This window comes from Schistocerca piceifrons, chromosome X (genome assembly GCF_021461385.2).
Source record: "Schistocerca piceifrons isolate TAMUIC-IGC-003096 chromosome X, iqSchPice1.1, whole genome shotgun sequence".
Taxonomy (NCBI): domain Eukaryota; kingdom Metazoa; phylum Arthropoda; class Insecta; order Orthoptera; family Acrididae; genus Schistocerca; species Schistocerca piceifrons.
In genome coordinates, this window is record NC_060149.1 from 285,671,457 (window position 1) to 285,695,260 (window position 23,804).

A 23,804-nucleotide genomic window follows, 5' to 3' on the forward strand; every position below is an offset into this window, starting at 1 on the left:
CACTGGGTTGCCTGCAATCTCGTATTCTCAGCGTCTTCTTGCCACTGTGGATCTCTGAATACTGAATTCCCTAACCATTCCCGAAATGTAATATCCCATGTATCTAGCTCCATCCGTTTCTGAGTCTGTTAATTTCAGTCGTGTGGCCATAATCACAGCATACACCATTTCACACGAATCATTTGACTACTAATGATAGCTCCTCCATTGCAGTGGCCTTTTATACCTTGTGTACGCTATACTACCACCATCTGTATATGTGGAATTCGCTATCCCATGATTTTTGTTACTTCAGTGCGTATTAATTTTCAATACAGTTTTTAATACATTTGTGTTCTCCCTGAAACCAGAGATAAAGTTCGAAATGCTTCTGAGTTTTACCTGCCACATACTTTAGAATTTCGATTAGAGTCCTCAGTTCATTAGTACCGATTTATGCAGGACACTTCTAGGCCGTCGCCGAGTGAGCGCATGGAGCACGTATTTAGTCGACAGATTTTTAGTCCAACAGCCAGTCAAGAGGGAAAATCTGTATCTGCTGAGCAGCATACAACACTTCTACATTATGAGCAACAAACGAGTCATTGTTGTCGTTTACGAATTGTAATATAATGTAACAGTAATGTGCTTTGCTCTCTACGTCTTCCTATATGTGATAAGGGCTGTAAGATACACGTACCATTTATCCGTTCCGGACGCATACACCAGTGAGACAAAACATTGTGATTATCTACTTAATATGGTGTTAACTCAAGAATGATACGCAGTATAGCAGCGATTCTGCGTGGCATGGTTTCGAAAAATTCCTTGGTAGGTTTCCGGAGATAGGTGGCACTAGACGTCTATGAAAAATGAAACAATTCCCGTAAATTACCGGCTGGTAGCTGTAGAGGTGGAGCTAGCTGCCGATAGTGTCCCAAATGGGTTCCGTCGGGTTAAGTCCCATAAGATTTCACACACATTTAAAGCCGGCCGTTGGTGGCCGAGCGGTTCAAGGCGCTTCAGTCTGGAACCGCGCGACTGCTATGGTCGCAGGTTCGAATCCTGCCTCGGGCATGGATGTGTGTGATGTCCTTAGGTTAGTTAGGTTTAAGTAGCTCTAAGTTCTAGGGGACTGATGACCTGAGATGTTCCCATAGTTCTCAGAGCCATTTGAACCATTTTTGAACAGCTGAAGTAGTTAAAATTGCACAAAGCCCCAAAGCCTGATGGAACCCCAGTCACATTCTGTACCGACTATGTGGCTGAGTGATCACCCCTTTTAAACATAATATAGAGAAAATTCCTCAAACAATAAACTATGCCCAGTGGTTATAAGAAAGATCATACCTGTCTTCATGAAGGGCACCAGAAGTGATCCACGAAACTACCGTCCAGTGACCTTGACATTCATTTGCTGTATATTTCTTAGGACATGTTCTGAGCTCAAATGTAATGTGGTATCTCGAACAGAATGATCTCCTCTAAACCAACCTGAACGGATTCCGAAAACATCGATCATGTCAAACCCAGCACGCTGTTTTCTCACATGACATCCTTAAAGTCCTGGATCAAAGCAGCCACATAGATGTATTGCTTGACTTTTAAAGGATATTCGACTCAGTACCACGCATACGCTTATAATAGAAAGTGTGCTTATATGGGTGTGTTTATATGGGGTATCAAGTGAAATTTGTGACTGGATTGAGGATTTGTTGGTGTGGAAAACACAGGGTGTTACCTTGTGTGTAGGGTCATTGACAGATGTAAAAGTAACGTCACGTGCGTCTCAGAAAAGCGTGTTGGGACCCTTGCTGTTTATTTTGTGTATTACTGACCTTGCGGACAATATTTATAGCTACCTCAGACGATGTGATTATCTACATTGAAGTACTGTCTGAGAAAAGCTCCACAGATATACCGTCAGATGTTAATAAGATTTCAAAAGGATGCAAATATTGGCAACTCACTTTAAATGTTTGAAAATATAAAACTGTACACTTCACAAAACAAAACAAAAAAACATGGTACCCTGTGACAACATTATCAGTGAATCGCAGTTGGAATCGTTTCCATTGATCCACGGTTCAGTCGCGATGACTCCGAGTCCAATGAAGTCATAATTGAGGATGTTGTCGGAGCCCTATGTCCCACAATGTGCGCTGAACAGTGAGCTCCGAAACATATGCATTTGCACCAACATTGTTCTCTTGTCGTCATATCCACTACAGATCGCAGTGGATCCGCTTTACGTGGCAGCCAAGCCTTCGACCTCCACGTTGTGTGATTAGGCATGGACATCCTGTACAACACCTAGTCTCCTTCTCGTGATTTCGCTGTCCTTCAATCTCTTTCCACAGATTCTCACGACGGTATCAGCCGATGAGTTGAACAGCTCGTTTCCAGGCGCCGGACCATAACAATCTGCCCTTTGTCAAAGTCGCTATGTATTGTATTTCCCATCTGTGGTCCGTATTGCCGTTACAATGACTACCTGTTTGAAATGATCCTCTTTCCAAAACTACTCTTGCAGTTTTGTATCTAAAATTATGTTCTATTCTAGCATCACAAATTGCTGATGTGGTACATTTTTGAAGGAAATACCAATTTTTTTGTGTGGCCATAGTACTCGTCGTTTTGCTAGGAGATGATCTCAGGCCTCGGGTTATTTACTGACAAAGAGAAGACACTTTTTCACAATATCACGCAAATGTCTTATTTCATATTTTGACTTGTTACAACAGTAAAAAAGCTATTCAGATTTTTAGCACTAAAGAGATCTTTATACTAGTGCCTTTATGAGTCAAAAGACATCCTGTAGAAGCACTGAAATAAGGACTAACCCATATACTGACTGCCATCTGCTGACATAGTTTGGCGAGTATTCAGTTCTACATATTAAAACATGAACTTGTAGATATGTTCTAGAAGCTTTATTGTTCAAATCAACGATTATAATGTCATCCGGTTTTTGTGTCATTAGCAATTGCATGCAAACTTACATTTTGCACTACTGCAAAATTCAACGGAATAAAATATTGTAAAAGTTGCGGAATAGAAACTTAGGGATCATAATATGCCATGTGTCAAGGACAGTATAAATTTAGCTTTTACAAAATACCTAACCATTTACAAAAAGTTAAGCGTATTTTTAGAGCATGATAAAAGTTCTCTGTTTAGTGATCAATGAATTTCCATGAAATATTATATAAATTACATTAGAAAAAGTATTAGAACGATGTTGAATTTGTTATAACTCATGTAAAGTGAAATCTATAGGATAACTAATTTTTATGACAAAATATTTTACATTGTAAAATGCAAGTAATGTTTCAAAATGTTGCGTAATAATTTGAAAAAGTGTAGAATCTTAAGTGAAATATGTAAGATAACTAATTTTTATGATCAAAAGCTTTTATATTGAAAGAAACAAATAATGTTTGAAAATGTTGGGAAGTAATTTGGAAAAGTATAGAATTTTCGTGAATACTTTAGTATAACATGTTAGTCCAACAGACATGAACACTACACTTTATAATTGCAATTAGAATGAAAATTGTCTAAAAAAAAGGAATAGGATATCAGTTATTGGTAGACTGATGATGGTATTGCATACTATATTTAACATAGGAATCCCATAATTTTGGTTTGTTATGTGTTCCACTAATTCACTTTCTTTACCGCGTCACGTGCCGGCAACACTGTCACGTGACATGAATCTTACAGAGGCCAGTGGTCACAATGTTTTGGGTCGCCAGTGCAGATGCTTATAATTTTGTCATTGTGTTTACCTCCCCGGATTAAAAGTCGCTCACGACTCGTTCTGAGCGGCATGTAAATATCGCTTGGTAACAAAGTTGCGGAGATGCTTGTACTATGTAGAGCAGCTGAGTTACTGGCATACTGTGGCAGGTACCGATCCCCTGTCGGCCGCAGAAGACGTTCACGGTGTTCGTGCTGGAGGTGCCCGAAGACATCCCCGAGGAGGACGTGCGCCACTCGCTGTACAAGTTCACGTCCGTGGTGGAGGTGACACGCCTGCCCAGGGACACTCCCCTAGGGTCTTCGGCGGCGGGGGCCGCTTCCGGCTCGGCGGCCGGAGCAGCCAGCCCCGCGGGCAGCGCCACACCGCCGCACGGTGGACCCAGCGCCGCTCAAGGTACGTCATCATCCCATTAGTCACATCACACTTCAACAGTGAACCTGAACCGTGAACGAAATTTAAAGCTTAACACCCTGACAATGTCATCACAAATTGAGCTCAAAATCTAATTGAGCAATGAAAGAAGAGAGAATCCGTCGTAACTTTGATTCAAGAATCATTCCAGTATTCTACATGTGCATACGTACCCCTCAAGCTACAATACGGTGCATACTGTTTCACTAGAAAATGGAGGTAGGGAAGATGACTGTCCATATGCTTCCTTCCGTATGAGCCCTGATTTCTCTCATGTTGTCTTCGCGGTCCTTACGTCAGATGTACGTTGGCTGCAGTAGAATCATTCCGCAGCCTTTCGCAAATGCCTGTTCTCTAAACATTCTCACTAGCGTTTCGCGAAAAGGACGTCTTCTTCCCTGCAGGGATTCCCATTTAAGTTCATAGAACATTTCCAGAATGTTCGTGTGTTGATGGAACCTACAGGTAACAAATCTAGCAGCACACCTCTGAACTGCTTCGATGTATTCGTTAAATCCAACCTGGTAAAATCGCCAACACAAAAGCGCAACTCAAGCACGATCGTTCAGTTGTTCTGTGCGCGGTCTCTTTTACATGTAAACTATACTTTCCTAGGATTCTCCCAATAAACCGAAGTCAACCATTCGCCTACCTACAACCGACGTTACGTGTTCGTTCCATCTCATGTCGTTCTGCAACGTTACTAGGTATTTAATAGGCGTGATTGGGTCAAGCAGCACACCATTAATGAAACCTGAGACAATTACAGAAATATTTTCCTGTTCATCTGCAGTAACTTACACTTTTACACATTTAGATGATACTGCTATTCATCACAACCAATAGAAATTCTCTCAGCTCTGAGTACAACTATTCACTCTCATTGATTTAGGCAAGCAAAGAAAAACCAATGTCTGGATAGACACACGTAAGGTGAAGCTTACTACTACCGAACACGAATTCAGTTCCTCAATCACAGTGTAAACCTGCAACTAGTGGATCCCAGACTTTCTAATATCCACACACTCAGAGAAATACGGAAGAAGTAGGCTTTTGAATCAATGTCTCGTTGACGATGAAGCCATTATAGAAGACGCACAAGCTCAGATCGCGGAATGATGGAAGGAAATCAGTTGTGCCCTTTAGAAAGAACCGTTCAGACACTTGGATTAAGAGATTTAGAGAAATCATGGAAATCCTAAATTTGTGGGGCCGAACGGGCATTAGAACCTTCTCCCTCTCGTATACGGGTCCACTGTCTCACCACTGCGCCACCTCGCTCGGTTAAGAAGAAGAGAAATCTCAATTATAAAGCAACGTCGCGTAGCTGACCACGCAAACAGCTCGTAATATACACATCAAAAAAAGTTTTGCGTCACCTCGGTTCCGAGAGTTCCGGAACCTGTACAGAAAATTGGAATACCGATCACATAAACATCATTTCAGCCCTTTCTTTTCCTCATGAAAACCACACATCGCATTTTGTACCACCATACAGCGAGACCTTCAGAGATGGTGGTCTAGATTACTGTACACACCGGTACCTCTAATACCCAGTAGCACGTCCTCTTGCATTGATGCATGCCTGTATTCGTCGTGGCATACTATCCATAAGTTCATCAAGGCACTGTTGGTCCAGATTGTCCCATTCCTCAACGGTGATTCAGCGTAGATCCCTCAGAGTGGTTGGTGGGTCACGTCTTCCATAAACAGTCCTTTTCCATCCATCCCAGGCATGTTCGTTAAGATTCATGTCTGGAGAACATGCCGACCACTAATCGAGCAATGTTGTTATCCTAAAGGAAGTAATTCACAAAATGTGCATGATGGTGGCGCGAATTGTCGTCCATGAAGACGAATGCCTGGCCAATATGCAGCCGATATGGCTGCACTGTCGGTCAGAGGATGACTTTCACGTATCGTACTGCCGTTACGGCGCCCGCCATAACCGCCAGCGGCGTACGTCGGCCCCACATAATGCCACCCCAAAACTGCAGGAAACCTCCACCCTGCTCCACTCGCTGGACAGTGTGTCTAAGGCGTTCAGCCTGACCGGGTTGCCTCCAAACACGTCTCCGACGATTGTCTGGTTGAAGGCATATGCGACACTCATCGGTGAAGAGAACGTGATCCCAATCCTGAGCCGTCCATTCGGCATGTTGTTGGGCCCATCTGTACCGCGCTGCACGATGTTGCAAAGATGTTCCTCACCATGGACGTCGGGAGTGAAGTTGCGCATCATGCAGCCTATTGCGCACACTTTGAGTTGTAACACAACGTCCTGTGGCTGCACGAAAAGTATTATTCAACATGGAGGCGTTTCTGTCAGGGTTCCTCCTGGCCATAATCCGTAGGTAGCAGTCATCCACTGCAGTAGTAGCCCTTGGGCGGCCTGAGCGATGCATGTCATCGACAGTTCCTGTCTCTCCGTATCTCCCCCATGTCCGATCAATATCCGTTTGGTTCACTCCGAGACGTCTGGACACTTTCCTTGTTGGGAGTCATTCCTGGCACAAAGTAACAATGCGGACCCGATCGAACCGCGGTATTGACCGTCTAGGCATGCTTGAACTACAGACAACACGAGCCGTGTACCTCCTTCCTGCTGGAATGACTGGAACTGATCGGCCGTCGGACCCCCTCAGTCTAATAGGCGCTGCTCATGTATGGTTGTTTACATCTTTGGACGGGTTCAAAATGGTTCAAATGGCTCTGAGCACTATGCGACTTAACTTCTGAGGTCATGAGTCGCCTAGAACTTAGAAGTAATTAAACCTAACTAACCTAAGGACATCACACACATCCATGCCCGAGGCAGGGTTCGAACCTGCGACCGTAGCGGTCGCTCGGTTCCAGACTGTAGCGCCTAGAACCGCACGGCCACTACGGCCGGCCTTTGGACGGGATTAGTGACATCTCCGAACAGTCAAAGGAACTGTCTGTGATACAATATCCTCAGTCAACGTCTATCTTCAGGAGTTCTGGGAAACGGGGTGATGCAAAACTTTTTTGGATGTGTGTAGTAAATAATCCCTTGAAATATATATTTGCAGTAACTACAAATTTTCAGTATAACCATTATAATTTCATTTGAATTACTCGATTAATGAAACGTTGTTACTCCTTCTTTAACACGACACCATGTAGTGTTACGAATGAATACAGTCATGGAAGCTTTCGATGTGGGGCTGAAACAGATTACGTCGTTGTTGTTGCAACTGGCATTCTAGTCGGCTGATGTTTTCTTCCCATCTTATTCCAAACATGAACAATAAGTGGCAGACTGGAGATTTTTTAGGTAAAAATAGCATTCTGACAAATCGAAAGAGTCGAGACACACGTGCAAATGGAGCAGGTGTGGGGGAGGGTGAACAGATGACCGATGTATCTATGGAGTACCAAGCGAAATTTGTCACTAGATTGAGGTATTTATTAGGCATGTTGTTGCATTCGCTGATGTTCTCGAAATCACAAGTGCTTGTTTGGACTGTAAATAATGTAGAATGACGCGGTGCTCCACAATGAAGCTTTGGCCGAGCTCAAGATATATCAAGTCTCAGATTTAGTTAAATAAATGAACCCACATTACTTGACGGCCACTGCTCCACTATCACGTGTGTTGATGAACGGTTTTGTTTTGCAGAACATTAGGTAGTTTTTCTTTTTAATGTTATTATCATACTTTGCCAAGCACCGACGGCAAATTAAGTTAACTTTATAAAATATTTTACTAGTTTTCACTCTGAGGAGGGCATATCCCTCAATCAGTTTTATATTTTGAACATTTTTAATCTTACATTTGCAATTTGGGAGTTGCCAACTTTGTGATATTAGGTAGTCACATGAAGGCATCAGTTCCAACAATCAAAGCGCAGATATGTTTTCAATGTGATCGCCTCTTCTGGCCCATTGTGTTGTACTTTGACGAGTTACTGCGGAGTATATTCAAGAGCGTGTTGTTACGTACAGAAGTTAGTTCGACTTTGTACTTCAGTTTCATAGCATTTTGCTAACCTCTTTATTTTGTTGAGATTCATTGGGAGAGTCCTTAGAAAATGTAGTCCATCAACAAAAGAGATGGCTTACAAAACACTCGTTCGGCCTACACTTGAGTATTGCTCATCAGTGTGGGATCCGTACCAGGTCGGGTTGACAGAGGAGATAGAGAAGATCCAAAGAAGAGCGGCGCGTTTCGTCACAGGGTTATTTGGTAAGCGTGATAGCGTTACGGAGATGTTTAGCAAACTCAAGTGGCAGACTCTTCAAGAGAGGCGCTCTGCATCGCGGTGTAGCTTTCTGTCCAGGTTTCGAGAGGGTGCGTTTCTGGATGAGGTATCGAATATATTGCTTCCACCTACTTATACCTTCCGAGGAGATCACGAATGTAAAATTAGAGAGATTCGAGCGCGCACGGAGGCCTTCCGGCAGTCGTTCTTACCGCGAACCATACGCGAGTGGAACAGGAAAGGGAGGTAATGACAGTGGCACGTAAAGTGCCCTCCGCCACACACCGTTGGGTGGCTTGCGGAGTATAAATGTAGATATAGATGTAGATAATGAACTACTAACAAGAGAAGAGCTGGTGTCGAACACTCAAAACCGCACGAAAATGTGATTACAATATAAAACGCTCATTCTTAAAACAGCTGTATGAGTAGCCCAATTTTAGGTTTTATAACTAACAGGTAGTTGGAAAAGGCTTTGGTTGGAGGAATGGCCTCAGAGGTTTAATTAAAACTCAATAAATCGTGAACTTATTTTTCACTGTTCTCTCGAGACTTTTATTCCGAACTATTCAAGGCCTATGTTTGAAAACGGTGTATTATGAACAGCGTACGGCAGACGCCGTGTAATTCGCGGTCCAGTTGCCTGGATTGCTTGCTTTTTTAGCAATAGGATTCTAATCAACAATACACGAAAGAAGCGAAGATTATTAAAAGACGAGGCCGTTACAGAAGGAGCACAAGCTATAACTGGATAAGGACCGGGAAGAAAGATTGGCGCGTCCTTTTCAAAAGAACTATTCCGGCATTTGGCTTATGCGATTAAGAGAAAACATGGAAAACCTAAATCTGGTTGGTAGAAATAGAAATTTGATACACAGTTCTCTCAAATGCGAGTCCATTACTTTGTTTAACTAAACCAAATCAATGCTCTCCGCTAGAGGATAAGACTAATCTATACGGTTAAACCATCTTTGACAGAAGAATAGATCTGGGTGACGATGGTTCGTACGTTATAGGTTGTAGGGTTTCACTCTAGACATTGCGTACAAGTGTACGTCAATAATTTTCCAACGAACCAGCGTCCTTCGAGGCTTACACCATCTCGTTAGCGTTATTTACTTCGAGCAGAACATGATTATTAACTGTCATGGTCAAAGGAAACAATTCGTTCACCTCTGCATTCATTATTCTGTCTGGTGTACATAGTTTGGTGGTACATTTTGGGTGTAGTTTCAATACTGCCATTCATAATGAATCTGGAAAATGCAACCATTTCATCCATTATGGGTTGTATTACAAGGACTGTGACTGCTAAACGAAATGAAAACTCTCGAATAATTACAGTTCTGCATCAATTTTTTCGAATTTTTAAATTTTTTGTTCTATCACATTTAACGGTAATGACTTTGCAAACAGTGATTTATTCTCCCTTATAATAGACCCACACTTCTTGTGATAGGAAGCGTAAAATGCTCACTCTCGCTAACTCGCACGTTTCAGACCCCAATCCTCTGCTTCCGTCTGGCACAGAGTTTTGCACTTAATCGGCTTCAAACTGCTTCGGCAATGGAGAGCTTGAGAACTAACAGTAACTAAAAGTTAATGATTTTTGGAAACGAGAAACTATTAATAGGAGAAATATTCTGTTCTGTCTGAGGCACCCTGCATTCTACCACATACAAATTACAGCGCTATTTTAAAACCGCTATTTCTGCCCCTACTCACCCGCATAATGTAAACTTAAATCTACTTATTTTATTGGTCTGGCCTACTGAAGACCACATGAAATAACTTACGTCTTTTCTCCTTTTTTCCTTTAGTTTTTCATTCTTCCCCTATATTTTTCTCTCCTTCCCTCTGTCCATATTGCGCCTTTCTTTTTCTTTGTTTTCTCCTGGAAGCCCTTGAAGAGTTATCCTTTTGCTTCGAAATTTTCTCTTTTTTCTATTTCTTCCTCCGATATTTACATTTTCCTCATGTCTGATCTAACATACTTCATCCGCGTCAGTGATCTTTTTGGGTTTCTGTCAAAAAGATTGAAAATTCTTTTCTTATTCTTGTGTCATTGAGTTAATTTAGGTGTCCTTAGTATACAACTCTTCTCTTCCCCACTGTGTCTAATATTCGTTCTTCCTTCCATACATCTTTATCACTTCATTTCCATCTCCCATTGCCGTATTTTGGTCCCAAGATTTTCTTGACTATTTTCCTTTCCTTCTTTTCTATTTCACCTAGTTGTTTAGCTTTATTTGACGGAAGGCATTCCGAAGCATAAAGGCATTCAGGTCTAGTAACAATATTTGAGTGCCGGAGTTCTGTATTATGGATAAGGATTTCTCGTTATATAAGTTTTTTTTTATTAATTGAAAAGACACTTCCATTTTCCGTGCTTTTGCTAAGTTAGTTTCTTTGTCCAAGGCTTCCAGTTGTATTATTTCACCTAGATATTTAAATTTTATAGTCCTCTATATTCTTCTATAGTCTGTTTCCGTTTCTGGGCCTCTACGCGTCTGTCATATACTTTTACTTCAAAAGATATACATAGGATTGTTTTTGAAGCTATCTCTTGTAGGAGACTTTTCGTCCTCTATAGATTCAGCTAATATGTCAAGATCGTCTGCTAAAGTCAAACGATATTTTCATCCAATTATGATTTTTAAAGTCTTTTTCCTTCTGTTCTTTTCTTCCATTCCCTTATTATCAATTCTAGTACGTCCATTTTTTTCTCAAAAGCTTTGGAGATGTCATCTAAGAATTTAATTTTACGCTTTGTATGTTTTAACGTTTCTTTTATGATTGCAGCTGATATGTTATTCGCTCCAAAATCCATTTTGTTATTATAATTTTTATATGATTAAATTTTTAATAGACATATTCGCTACTTAACATGTTGCTAAGTGTTCAGCGCTGATTTCTCGCTATGTCTGACAGGAGATTTTCGAAGCTTTTGCCTGAAAGAAAACTCTTAACAAAGTGGCCTAAATAAGGCGTTCATATGTTGTAGTCGTTGAACGGACCAACTGGTCGACACTTTGGACAATCAGTACATTCGGAGAAATCGAACAGTGATGTCACATATTGCTCACCCGTATCTGACCAATGAGTGAAGGAAAAATGTAAAGCAGGTCGCCTCGGTGGGCACACAATGGGAATAAGAACCTCCCGTGCTGTGCCGCGTGCGCTACATCAGTCCAGGCAGCCAGGCGTGAACGGAGCTGTTATGCACACCGGCGACCTCTTTAGTTCCCATTGTCCTTTTTCCAGTTCGATTGTTCGCATCATCCGGCTGCACAAGTTGCGTTTGTTTCTTTCTTTTGTTTACGATTTAACATTCCGCTGACAGTCAACTTATTAGATGAACGTTATTAATCTAATAGTATGCGATGGAAGGAGATATTTGTACTGCCTGCATGGGAAACAATCAGGCTTTTCGATTTATACACAATGACTTGTTATTAACTGTGGAAACTTCGGAAGTGCGTCCAATGAGATAGTGTAGTTAATGAGAACGAGTTATAAGCTAGTGGCAAGAGGATTTCAACAGTATGGACTCATAGTCCTTCTCAATAATAATCCTATACACGAGTCCCTCGTCACAGCTAAGAGCCTGCTTTTTCCACTACGCTGTCTTGTTCGAATTCTAACAACTTAGTATAACATCTTCATTTTTTTAAACTCCTCCCATATTCCTTAGTTCTTTGACTGAAAATCCATAGATTTTAGCTAGGCTCCAGTTGGAAAACCTAAATTTTCTTTCTTTATGTTCGTGGGACACAATACGCATAACCTAGGTAAGAAAACACACTCCAAGAGTGCCTGTATGTAACTGACAAAAAAATGTTCAAAAGTGTGTGAAATCCTATGGGACTTAACTGCTGAGGTCATCAGTCCCCAAGCTTACACACTACTTAACCTAAATTATCCTAAGGACAAACACACACACCCATGCCCGAGGGAGGACTCGAACCTCTGCCGGGACCAGCCGCACAGTCCATGACTGCAGCGCCTTAGACCGCTCGTGTAACTGACACTTTGTACGTGTGTGTGTGTGTGTGTGTGTGTGTGTGTGTGTGTGTGTGTGTCTGTGTGCGTGCTTACATATGTGTGTACGAACGAAATTCGTGAAATTACTATAAATGCGATCCTAGTATTCGTACAAATTTTCCACATCACAACGTTTCCCCTCTTCGGGTAATCCTTCCTCCCATTCATCAGGTTGCCGAACCTAATGTCTTCTGTCTTTCTTCAGCAACTGTTGTTGGTGTCTTGGCCGGCCGCGGTGGTCTAGCGGTTCTAGGCGCTCAGTCCGGAACTGCGCGACTGCTACGGTCGCAGGTTCGAATCCTGCCTCGAGCACGGATGTGTGTGATGTCCTTAGGTTAGTTAGGTTTAAGTGGTTCTAAGTTCTAGGGGACTGATGACCACAGATGTTAAGTCCCATAGTGCTCAGAGCCATCTGAACCATTTTTTTTTTTTTTGTGTCTTCAGTCTGAAGACTGGTTTGATGTAGTTCTCCATGCCAGTCTATCCTGTACAAGCCTCTTCATCTCTGCATAACTGCCACAGGCTATGTCCATTTGAATATGCTTACTGTATTCAAGTCTCGTCTCCTTCTACAAGTTTAACATCCAGCCCCCCCCTCCCCTCACCACACAACACACACACACACACACACACACACACACACACACACACACCACACACACACACACACACACACACTCACACACTTCCATAACCAAACTGGAAGTTCATTGATCCCTCAGAATTTGTCGTATTAATCTACCTCTTCTTTTAGTTAGGTTGTGCCATGGGTTCCATTTTCTCCCCGGTTCGTTTCAGTATCTCCTCACCAATCATTTACTCTACCCATCTACTTTTCAGCATTCTTGTATAGTACTACATTCTTATTCTTGTCTGAACTGCCTGTCCTCCACATTTCACTGTTCATTGTCATACGAGGTTACACTCAAGACAAATACCTTTAGAAAATACTTCCTAACACTTAAATTTCTATTAGATGTCAACAAATTCTTCTTTTTCAGATATACTTTTCTTACTATCGCCAGTCTACATTTCATGCCTTCCCTACTTTAGCCATCATCAGTTATTTTGCTGCTAAAATAACAAAACTAATCTACCACTTTTAGTGTTACATTCGCTAATCTAATTCCCTCAGCAGCGCCTGATTTAATTCGACTACTCTCCACTACCCTTACTTTATTTATGTTGATGTTCATCTTAAAACCTCTTTCCAGTACAATATTCGTTTCGTTCAACTGCTCTTCCAAGTCCTTAGCTGTCTGTGTCAGAATTTCAGTATCGTCGACAAACTGTAAAGTTTACTGAATAACACTGAGGATAAGCTACAACTCTAACTCACTCCCTTTCATGTGCTTCGACTCTTATAACTGCACCCTAGTACGAGTTGTATACAACCTTTAGGACCCTATATTTTATGCCTGATACGTTCAGATCTCTAAGAATGTAGTCCTGTCCACATTGTCAAAAGCATTTTTTTTAATCTACAAATACGATAAACGTGTTTGCCTTTTTTCAACGTATCTTCTAAGATAAGTCGCAGGGTCAATATTTCCTCGCGTGCTGCTACATTTCCCAAGAATTCAAACTGACCTTCCTCACGGTCAAGCTCTACCAAATTTCCCATTCTTCTGCAAATAATTCGTGTCAGTATTTTGTAGCCATGACTTATTAAACTGATGGTTTGGTATTATTCACACCTGTCATCCTCTGTCTTCTTTAGAATTGGAATTATTACATTATTTCTTAAGTCAGCGGGTACTTCGCCTATCTCACATACAGGAGGTGGACAAAAATATGGAAGCACCAAAAGCATAACACATTACTATGCCTAATACGATTTAGGAAAACCGGTGGTGTTCCATGAAGTTTCCAGTCGTCTGAGAATGGATAAGTACAAGTCCTGTTGGTTACCAAGGGAATCTTATAGCATTCGTCCTTTTGTAACACTTCTATCACTAAATGTAGCACTTGTGCTACTAAACGTAACTGGGTTTTCTCTTTTGATGCTAGTCAGTTGTCAGGATGAGCATTACTGCAAAGGGCATTTGATTCTAAAGCATTATGTCTGGGTGAAAATACTAAATAAATTAATTTTTCTCTCTTAACAACATGTGGGCAGGGTGGGTTCTTCCTTCGCTCGGGTATGAGGTAGAATGAAACAGCATTTTTACATAAGAAAACTTTTATTGAAAGTTATGTACAACTGTTTCTTACTGGATGTTCTGGCTCGGAGAGCGGCATCTGTGTCGTTTGCGAAGCCTTCTGGCGCGGCAGCGGCGGCATCTGATTACGCGTGGCCGTGTGTATGTCGTGTCGCCATCTCGCTCAGTTGACTGGAGACGCGCAGCGCGAGGTGGCCGGTTTAATTATTGAGAACGAAGTCGTGAAACGGGTGGTGATACCTTGGATGTGTCGTCCCAGTGTTTCTCTTCTCTAAGCGGCCGCGTGTGTCAGTGTTGTGCGTCGGCCAGCGGAGCGGCGCGGCAGGGGATGGCCAGTGTCCCGGACTCGAACAACGGACTCCAGCTTGCCAGTCTTCGGCTGTCCGATCTTCATCCCAGCTCGCAGGTGACTGCTGATGTGAGGCCGTCTCCTTCCCGTCCTCACGAGTCACCCGGGTACGTAAAAATCAGTCTTCAAATACCTTTTAACTTCTGTTTTCTGGCGGCGAGGCTGCTGCTTGCTATTCCATTACAGCGGCGGACTTCGTGCTTCTGTTTACTGTACAATGTAGTCTCTTCCTACATGACGGTCTTCAGCTCCGAAACTGAACTGAAAACTACTCTTCTTTTCGGGCCCACTGCGTCTCGCGTATTTATTCACTTCAGTTCACTGGAGGTGAACGACTTCACGGTCATTGCCTCTTCTGTCACGTTGAAAAGCTTCTCGAAGAATCTTCTTAACGTCGGTCATTGGCTCTTGGAATGTAGGCGAGGGCCTTTGATCACATGTGACAATTGAGAAACACGTGACCCGGTCGGGCGATGCCCTGATGGCTGAATCGATAGCTCTTGGAATGTAGGCGAGGGCCTTTGATCACATGTGACAACTGAGAAACACGTGAGCCGGTCGGGCGATGCCCTGACGGCTGAATCGACAGCGTCCACTTATGTGGGGAGGCGATGGCTTCTCCTGAACTTGCTGACTTCACAGTCATTGTCTCTTCTGCTCTGCCCGCTGTTTGCCAGTATGTAACTCTCTAAACTAAACCAAGTTTTTCATTTCTTTCCTAATTTCTACTTCACTTTGATTTCACTAATTTATTTACTTATCTTAAGTACCACTCTACACTTTAAATCGTGGCAAATTCAGGGAACGATGATGGGGATGGACAGCGATCACGCATCCTTCTCACCAAAGAGACCATAAAGAGTCAATAACATTGAGATACGGTGACTGGTGGCCAGGGGAGATGTGACAATTCACCCGTGTGCTCACAAAACCAGCCTTGGAGGACGTGAGCTGTGTGACCAGGGGTCCTGTCGTCTTGGAACACAACATCACCATTGGGCAACAAACATTGTACAATGTAAAGGACCTGATCATCCAAAACGGTCACTTACTCTCTGGCAGTAATACGTCCTTGCCGATTAAACAACGGGCACATGTAATACCATCTTAGAGCTGTTCAATTCAACATCGAATCCATGCCAAGTTTCACTCCTGTTACATAAACTCGGCCAGCAGTTGGAAACAGTGTGAAACAAGACTCGTCCGATCGCGTGACATTCTCCTATTGCTCCATATTCCCCAAGTTTTATGGCTTCAGCACCACGTTTTCCCTTTGCGGGCAATTTCATCTCTGACGTGTGGTTTGGTATTACAGGTGACCCTACAATTTCCAGGTTCTGGAGCTCCTCTGGTGTTGTTTTGGTGCTGACAAGGTTTTTTGAGAGCCACTTTAAATTCCGCAGTGACTTTTGCAGTTATCGTCTACTTAGTTTTCGTCAGAATCCTCTTAAATCACGTCCGCCCCGATAGCTGAGTGGTCAGCGCCGCAGTGTGTCACGCCATGGGGCCCAGGTCCGATTCCCGGCTGGGTCGGAGATTTTCTCCGCTCAGGGACTGGGTGTTGTGTTGTCCTCATTATCATTTCATCATAATCAGTGGAAGGCAACGGGTAACTACCACTGAATCACTTCCCTAGACGCTAATGCGGTGTACCTCTCTGACGAGGCTTCCCCCACGGCTCTGTACGTAAAAAACAGTATTTCATTTGAGTCCATAGACGTATCACGACACTGCACTGAACAGATATTTGAAAGTTGTGCAGCATTAGTTGAATTTAGTGAAACTAAACTTCTAATTGCTGTTGTTTATAGGTCCCCTAACTCCGACTTCAGAGCATTTTTGCTTAAGCTAGTGAGGGTTCTTGACTCACTTTGTAGGAAGTACCAGAAAGTAATTCTATGTGGTGACTTCAATATTAATTTTGTACATGATTGTGCAAGAAAAAGGATGTTGGTAGATCTCCTAAATTCATATGATCTGATGCAAACTGTGTTTTTTCCAACTAGGGTGCAGGGGAACAGTAGCACAGTCATAGACAATATTTTTATTCATTCTTCATTACTAGATGAGCATTCTGTTAGTAAAAGGGTGAATGGCCTTTCAGCCCATGATGCACAAATTTTAACACTAAAAGATTTTTGTACTCTAACCAATGTGGTATTTAATTACAAACTACGTAGGAAAGTTAATCCAACAGCAATAGAGAGTTTTTCAAAACTTGTCAAGGAACAAGAGTGGCAAGATGTTTATAGTGCCGATAATATAGATGATAAATACAATGCTTTCCATAACACATTTCTCATGCTGTTTGAGAGTTGCTTTCCATTAGAACATTCTAAACGGGGTACTAGCAGTAATGGACAGCCCGGTTGGCTGACTAGTGGGATAAGGATATCATGTAGAACAAAGCGGGAATTATATCAAAATATTAGAAGTAGTCACAATCAAGCTACAGTAGCCCATTACAAACAGTATTGTAAGGTGCTTAAAAATGTTATTAGCAAGGCAAAAAGTATGTGGTATGCAAATAGAATAACTAATTCACAGGATAAAATTAAAGCCATATGGTCAGTTGTGAAGGAAGTGTCTGGTCAGCAGCACAAGGTTGACGATATAAAGTCAGTTTGCAGTAATAATATTTCTGTTACTGATAAATCAGATATATGTACAGTATTTAACAACCATTTCCTGAGCATTGCTGGTGAATTAAATAAAAATTTAGTATCTACAGGAAATCATATAAATTTCTTAGCAAATGCCTTTCCGAGATTGACGTCTGAAATACTCCTCTGTGATACAGACAAGAGGGAGATTGAGACAATAATCAAATCACTGCAGACTAAGGGCTCTCATGGTTATGATGGAGTGTCTAGTAGAATATTAAAGTACTGTGCTGCACATGTTAGCCCTGTATTTAGCCATATTTGTAATTTTTCCTTTAGGAATGGTCAGTTTCCTGAGCGATTAAAGTACTCAGTAGTAAAGCCGCTTTATAAAAAGGGAGAAAGGGATAATGTAGATAATTTTAGACCTTTTTCTATGCCATCAGTGTTTGCAAAAGTTATCGAGAAGACTGTGTATGTAAGGTTAATTGATCATTTATATCACACGATTTGCTATCAAATGTACAGTTCGGCTTTAGAAGTCGTTTGACAACTGAAAACGCTATATTCTCTTTTCTCTGTGAGGTACTGGATGGGCTAAACAAAAAGTTTCGAACGCTTGGCGTATTTTTTCATTTAACAAAGGCATTTGACTGTGTTGATCACACAATATTGCTCCAGAAGTTGGACCATTACGGAATAAGGGGAGTAGCTCACAATTGGTTCACCTCTTACTTTAGCAACAGGCAGCAAAAGGTCATTATTCACAATGTTGATAACGGCTGTGATGTGGGATCTGAGTGCGGTACTGTCAAGTGGGGGGTGCGCCAGGGATCAGTGTTGGGGCCGCTCCTGTTCCTTATTTATATAAATGATATGCCCTCTAGTATTATGGGTAACTCTAAAATATTTCTGTTTGCTGATGACACTAGCTTGGCAGTAAAGGATGCTGTGTGCAACATTGACTCGGTTTCAAGTAGAGCAGTACATGACCTCAGTTCATGGTTTGTAGAAAATAAACTAACGTTAAATCACAGTAAGACTCAGTTTTTACAGTTCCTGACACACATTTCAACAAAACCTGACGTTTTAATCTCACAGAACGGGCATATGATTAGTGAAACTGAACAGTTCAAATTCCTAGGTGTTCAGATAGATAGTAAGCTGTCGTGGAAAGCCCACGTTCAGGATCTTGTTCAAAGACTTAATACTGCCATTTTCACAATTCGAACGGTATCGAAAGTGAGTGATATTTCGACACGTAAATTAGTCTACTTTGCTTATTTTCATTCACTTACGTCGTATGGTATTATGTTTTGGGGTAACTCTTCCTATTCTAGAAGGGTATTTTTGGCTCAGAAACGGGCGGTTCGGGCAATAAGTGGTGTGAGTTCACGAACCTCTTGTCGACCTCTTTTCACGAGTCTGGGTATTTTGACATTGGCCTCTTAATATGTATATTCCTTATTGTCGTTTCTTGTTACTAATATTAGTTTATTTCCAACAATAAGCAGTTTTCACTCGGTTAATACTCGGCAGAAATCAAACCTCCATTTGGATCGGACTTCCTTAACTCTTGTGCAAAAAGGTGTGCAGTATACTGCTGCATCCATTTTCAATAAGCTGCCACTCGAATTCAAAAATCTTAGCAGTAATCCACGCGCTTTCAAATCGAAATTGAGGAGTTTCCTCATGGGTCACTCCTTCTATTCTGTCGAGGAGTTCCTTGAAAAATTAAGATGATTCTCATTGTATTGCTGATAGCGTTTGCTTAAACTTATGGACTGATTTTCTTTCAGGTTCATGAACATTTATTTTTATCTGTTATTACTTTTTATGTTGTAAGTTCATGTACTGACACGTTCCATGACCTTTAAGATTTGCGCCTCAATTTGGTCCTACGGAACTTGACATTTAAATAAATAAATAAATAAATAAAAGACCTGCCGTAAGGCAGAACACCAATTTTTTCTTCAATCACCCATCACACACTTTCGTTCGTCCTAGTTGTGACTTTGTGGATGTTATTTTTCCGCTTTCTCTATATGCGGTATAATTCTTCGATACGGTGACTCTTGAAACATCAAACACTTCGGCTACCTTGGATATGGAAGCATCCGCCATACGAGCACGAACAATTTCCCACGTTCGAATCCACTTAGCTCCGACATAATGCCCTTACAACTACGTAGAACACTGTTCTGATAACGACTGACACTTGCAACGTATTGAGGACATTGCACAGGTGCTGTTCGTGGTCAAATGCAACAGCGCAATCTGCAGCATCTGCATTTATATTGGTTCAAATGGCTCTGAGCACTATGGGACTTAACTTCTGAGGTCATCAGTCGCCTAGAACTTAGAACTATTTAAACCTAACAAACCTAAGGACATCACACACATCCATGCCCGAGACAGGATTCGAACCTGCGACCGTAGCGGTAGCGCGGTTCCAGACTGTAGCGCCTAGAACCGCTCGGCCACACCGACCGGCTGCTTTTATATTGAAGCATGTATTTCTCGCAGTGTTTCCATGTTTTTGTTCAATCCCTGTACCTCGCACACCAGGTGCAATAATTTTGACGTGGCTGGCTCTCCCAAAGGTCTCAATAATTTGAGGGAATGTCGCCCACTCCTGGAACCTTGTTTCCGATTAGAACTTTTAGTGGTCTGTCAAATTCTTCTCCCAGTATCACATTTCCTACCTAATCTTCACCTACTACTTCTTCTCCTTGTATAATATTCTCTACACAGGGTAAATCACCTAAAACTTGCTCTGAAAATGTTGTAATGGAAAGCACTATTGAAGTGCGGTTTTCACAGAATGAGTTGGCAGTCAGGGGCTAGTATTGTTCGACAAACAAAAGATTGTAATAATACTTAGAAAGTGTATTTTTGTGTAAACATATATTTTTTTAAATGGAACAATGCCTACTGACACTAACAAACTAATAGTAGGGTAAAATTAGAATTACAGTGGTGTTTGTTGCGGGATTCAAGTGCTAATCGTTTACCAGATACGTATTTTGAAAAGCTCCCACACCGACACTTGTACGATACCTGTGGTAGCACACACTAAAGAACAACTGAAGTGCACACAGTAGTTATAAGAATTCTAATATACAAATCCAGTCTGGTATGAAACGGCTGCTGTACGCGTGATAGCATTTCAGAGGAGATATCCGAGCAGGCTGCTGTAATACGTCGTTGCATATCGTCGGGTGTGGTTGGTATGTCCTTCTAGACAGCGTCTTCCTGCTTTCCCCATAGAAAGTAATCTAAGGCGTCAAATCCGAAGAACGGGTCGGCCAAGGCATAGGTCGTCTACATCCAGCCCAACGATTTAGAAACAATTCGTGGAGACATGCTGTAGTACTTCGTGCATTATAGGCTGGACAATCATCATGTTGATAACTCAGGTTCCTTCTTGTCTGCGGAGGAACGTCTTCTAGCATCCGCGGAAAATGATCTGTTATGAGACTGTTACTTGTGCCTGTTCAGCGTTCCGGCTGTGAAACACGGTCATATGAGCTGATGATTCACTGTACCACACCATACGATTGCAATCCATGGACGCTGACGTTCGACTTGAGGAAGCCAACAGGGATTGTCAACAGACCAATAATACATGTTTCGGTGGTTTACGTGACGATTATTAGTAAATATGACCTCGTCACTAAACACGGTACATGATACATCTGGAATATCCTATCTTAATGTCCATGTACAGGAATTAACATGACTCTCGTAATTGTTTCCCTGCAGCTCTTGATGGAGAGAGACGTGATTGGATGGTACCTACAATGATGGAGAATACGTAGGACACTAGCCTGACTCATGCCACTTCCTCGCACTCTCATGTCGTCACTTGTTTCCTTCTGTCACGTTCTCTAGCTGTTACAGTACCAGTTTCACGTAACTAGTTGAAGAGGTTGATAAATAACTGCCGAGATGGTTCATATCTCTTGAGATACCTTGCCGCATACACCGTACAAGAACGAACTACATTCGCACTACATTCTCCATACACCATGAGCATGTCGGCTTTTTCTGCGTTGGTAAGTCCCGTCATCCACTCACGACCTACTGCTTGGACTGTCACGCACTGACTGACTAGCAAGTCTCAGTGCACTCAAATGACACACAAGCACACTGTAAGTAAACATAACAACATTGTAGCCAGCAACTACGTAGGTTGTATGGCACACACAAATGTCGGTATGGAAACATTTCAAAGTACGATATTTCGTAAACGAATCGCACTAGAATTCCGCAACAAACACCATTGACATTATAATTTACCCAATTGTAGTTTTTTAATGTCAATAGGCGTTGTTACGTGAAAAAAGTGTATGTTAGTACAAAAAACACATTTTCTAAGAATTATTACAATCTGTTGATTGGCTAAACATACGAGCCCTGACTCCACACATCAGTAGCTCTTTCCATTTCCGCAATATCTTCGGTGTAAGATTTAAGTGATTCGCCCTGTATATTCCTTCCAACCTTCAGCTTTCCCTTCTTTGCTCAGAACTGGCTTGTCATCTGAGCTTTTGATGTTCGTACAATTGCTTCTGCTTTCCCCAAAGGTCTCTTTACTTTTCATGTAGACATCATTTATCTTTCCCCCAGCTATGCACGCTTCTACAGCCTTACATTTTCCTCTATCCATTCCTACTTAGCCGTTGTGCACTTTCTGTCAATCTCTTTTTTAGACGTCCGTATTCCCTTTCGCCTTCCTCATTTGCTGCAATTTTATTTTTCCTCCTTTCGTCGGTCAGACTCATTATCTCTTGAGTTACGCAAGAATGTCCACTGGGCTTTGTCTTTTTATCTATGCGATCCTCTGCTGCCTTTCCTGTTCCATCTCTCAAAGCTATCTATTTGTTTTCTACTGTATTCCCTCCTTTCTTGTTTCAGACCACCGTTGTCTAATATTAACTTTGAAACTCTCCTCAACCTCTATTTTCTTCTGTTTAACGAGGTCGTATCTCCCTAATTTCCTACCTTTTGCAGTTTCTTCAGTTTTGGTCTGCAGTTCAATGAATTACGGTAAGAGACCACATCTGCCCTGGAAATGTCTTACAGGCCAAAGTCTCGTTACTGAATCATTGTCTTACCATTCTATAAACAATCTGAAGCCTTTCAGTCTCTCTAAGCCCCTCCCATGCATACAACCTTCTTACAGTTTTCTTAAGTGATAGCAACGATTAAATTATGCCCTGTGCAAAATTCTAGCAGGCGTCTTCCTGTTTCATTCCTTTCCCCAAGACCATATTCTCCTATTACTTTTATTCTCTTCCTTTTCCCACTATCGAATTCTAGTCTCCACCAGAGTTAAATTTCTAGAGGTATGAATTAAAAAACGCCTTCAGTCACAATTTTTTATTCAGTACACGATGCATTTCTGACCCTGTGGGTCCATCTTCAGGTGTAATTCGTCTTAATACATGCTTTATTTGTTCTCTTGAATGAGATGAAATGCATATTCCTGTCACGAAAAGATTTGATGTTTGGTTACGAATTTTGTTAGTCAGACGCGGAAAATATGTGCGAAATAATGGAAAAGATGAATTGTGTAAACTTACCAAATAATCCAAGAAAAGCGTTCTTAACGTTTTAGTAACAGCATAAGTTCTTTTCTCGATCGTTTTCAAGCATAACACTTCATTCAAGAGACACATTCGCAAGCACATGGTTTGTAAACACTTCCCAGATGTTTTTGTACATGGTGTGGTCATAAATGAATTTTTCATAGTGCTAAAGATGTAGTTATCCAACAATTGACATATGCAGGAAACAATTGTCATATGCAGGAAATAACTTCAGAACAGATCTTTTAAATTACTGAAATAGCTGTGGCTTGTGAAATCTGTTTGTTCATTTAACATCGATTCTGGTTTTTTTGATTTTGTGGAGGTACATCTCCAGTTGTTCTAACAGATTTAGGGCGTTGCCATTGGCTTCATTATGTAATACTACCAAATTGTTTTCTAGATAGTTGTTGACATGTTTCGTTACCAACATACGTTGTGCAATGACTGATAAGTATGATCCAGCGAGTAGCGAAGTGTTTCTAAATGCAAGGTGGGCGCCTTGAACATCTTCTCTCAAGTGAATGTTGCTCGTACGTGTTCGTACCGGCTCTGTGAAGATAAGTCCGGAAGTAAAACTTACAGAATGGAATTATTGTGCGTAGCTTAACTACTGTGTTTTTTGCACCTCACTGGATACAGACTATGTTACTGTAACCACTATTATTTT

The 23,804-nt window shown here is 41.6% G+C and overlaps 1 protein-coding gene across 1 annotated transcript in view; it reads left to right on the top strand.

The window, feature by feature from the left end:
* Window positions 1-23,804, top strand: part of LOC124722313 — a gene marked incomplete at its 5' end in the record, with an annotated part of 130,359 nt that overhangs the window by 40,737 nt on the left and 65,818 nt on the right. The window contains one exon of the mRNA XM_047247493.1: window positions 3,892-4,138. Coding sequence (XP_047103449.1) covers window positions 3,892-4,138 — 247 coding nt within the window. The remainder of the gene's footprint in view (window positions 1-3,891; window positions 4,139-23,804) is intronic.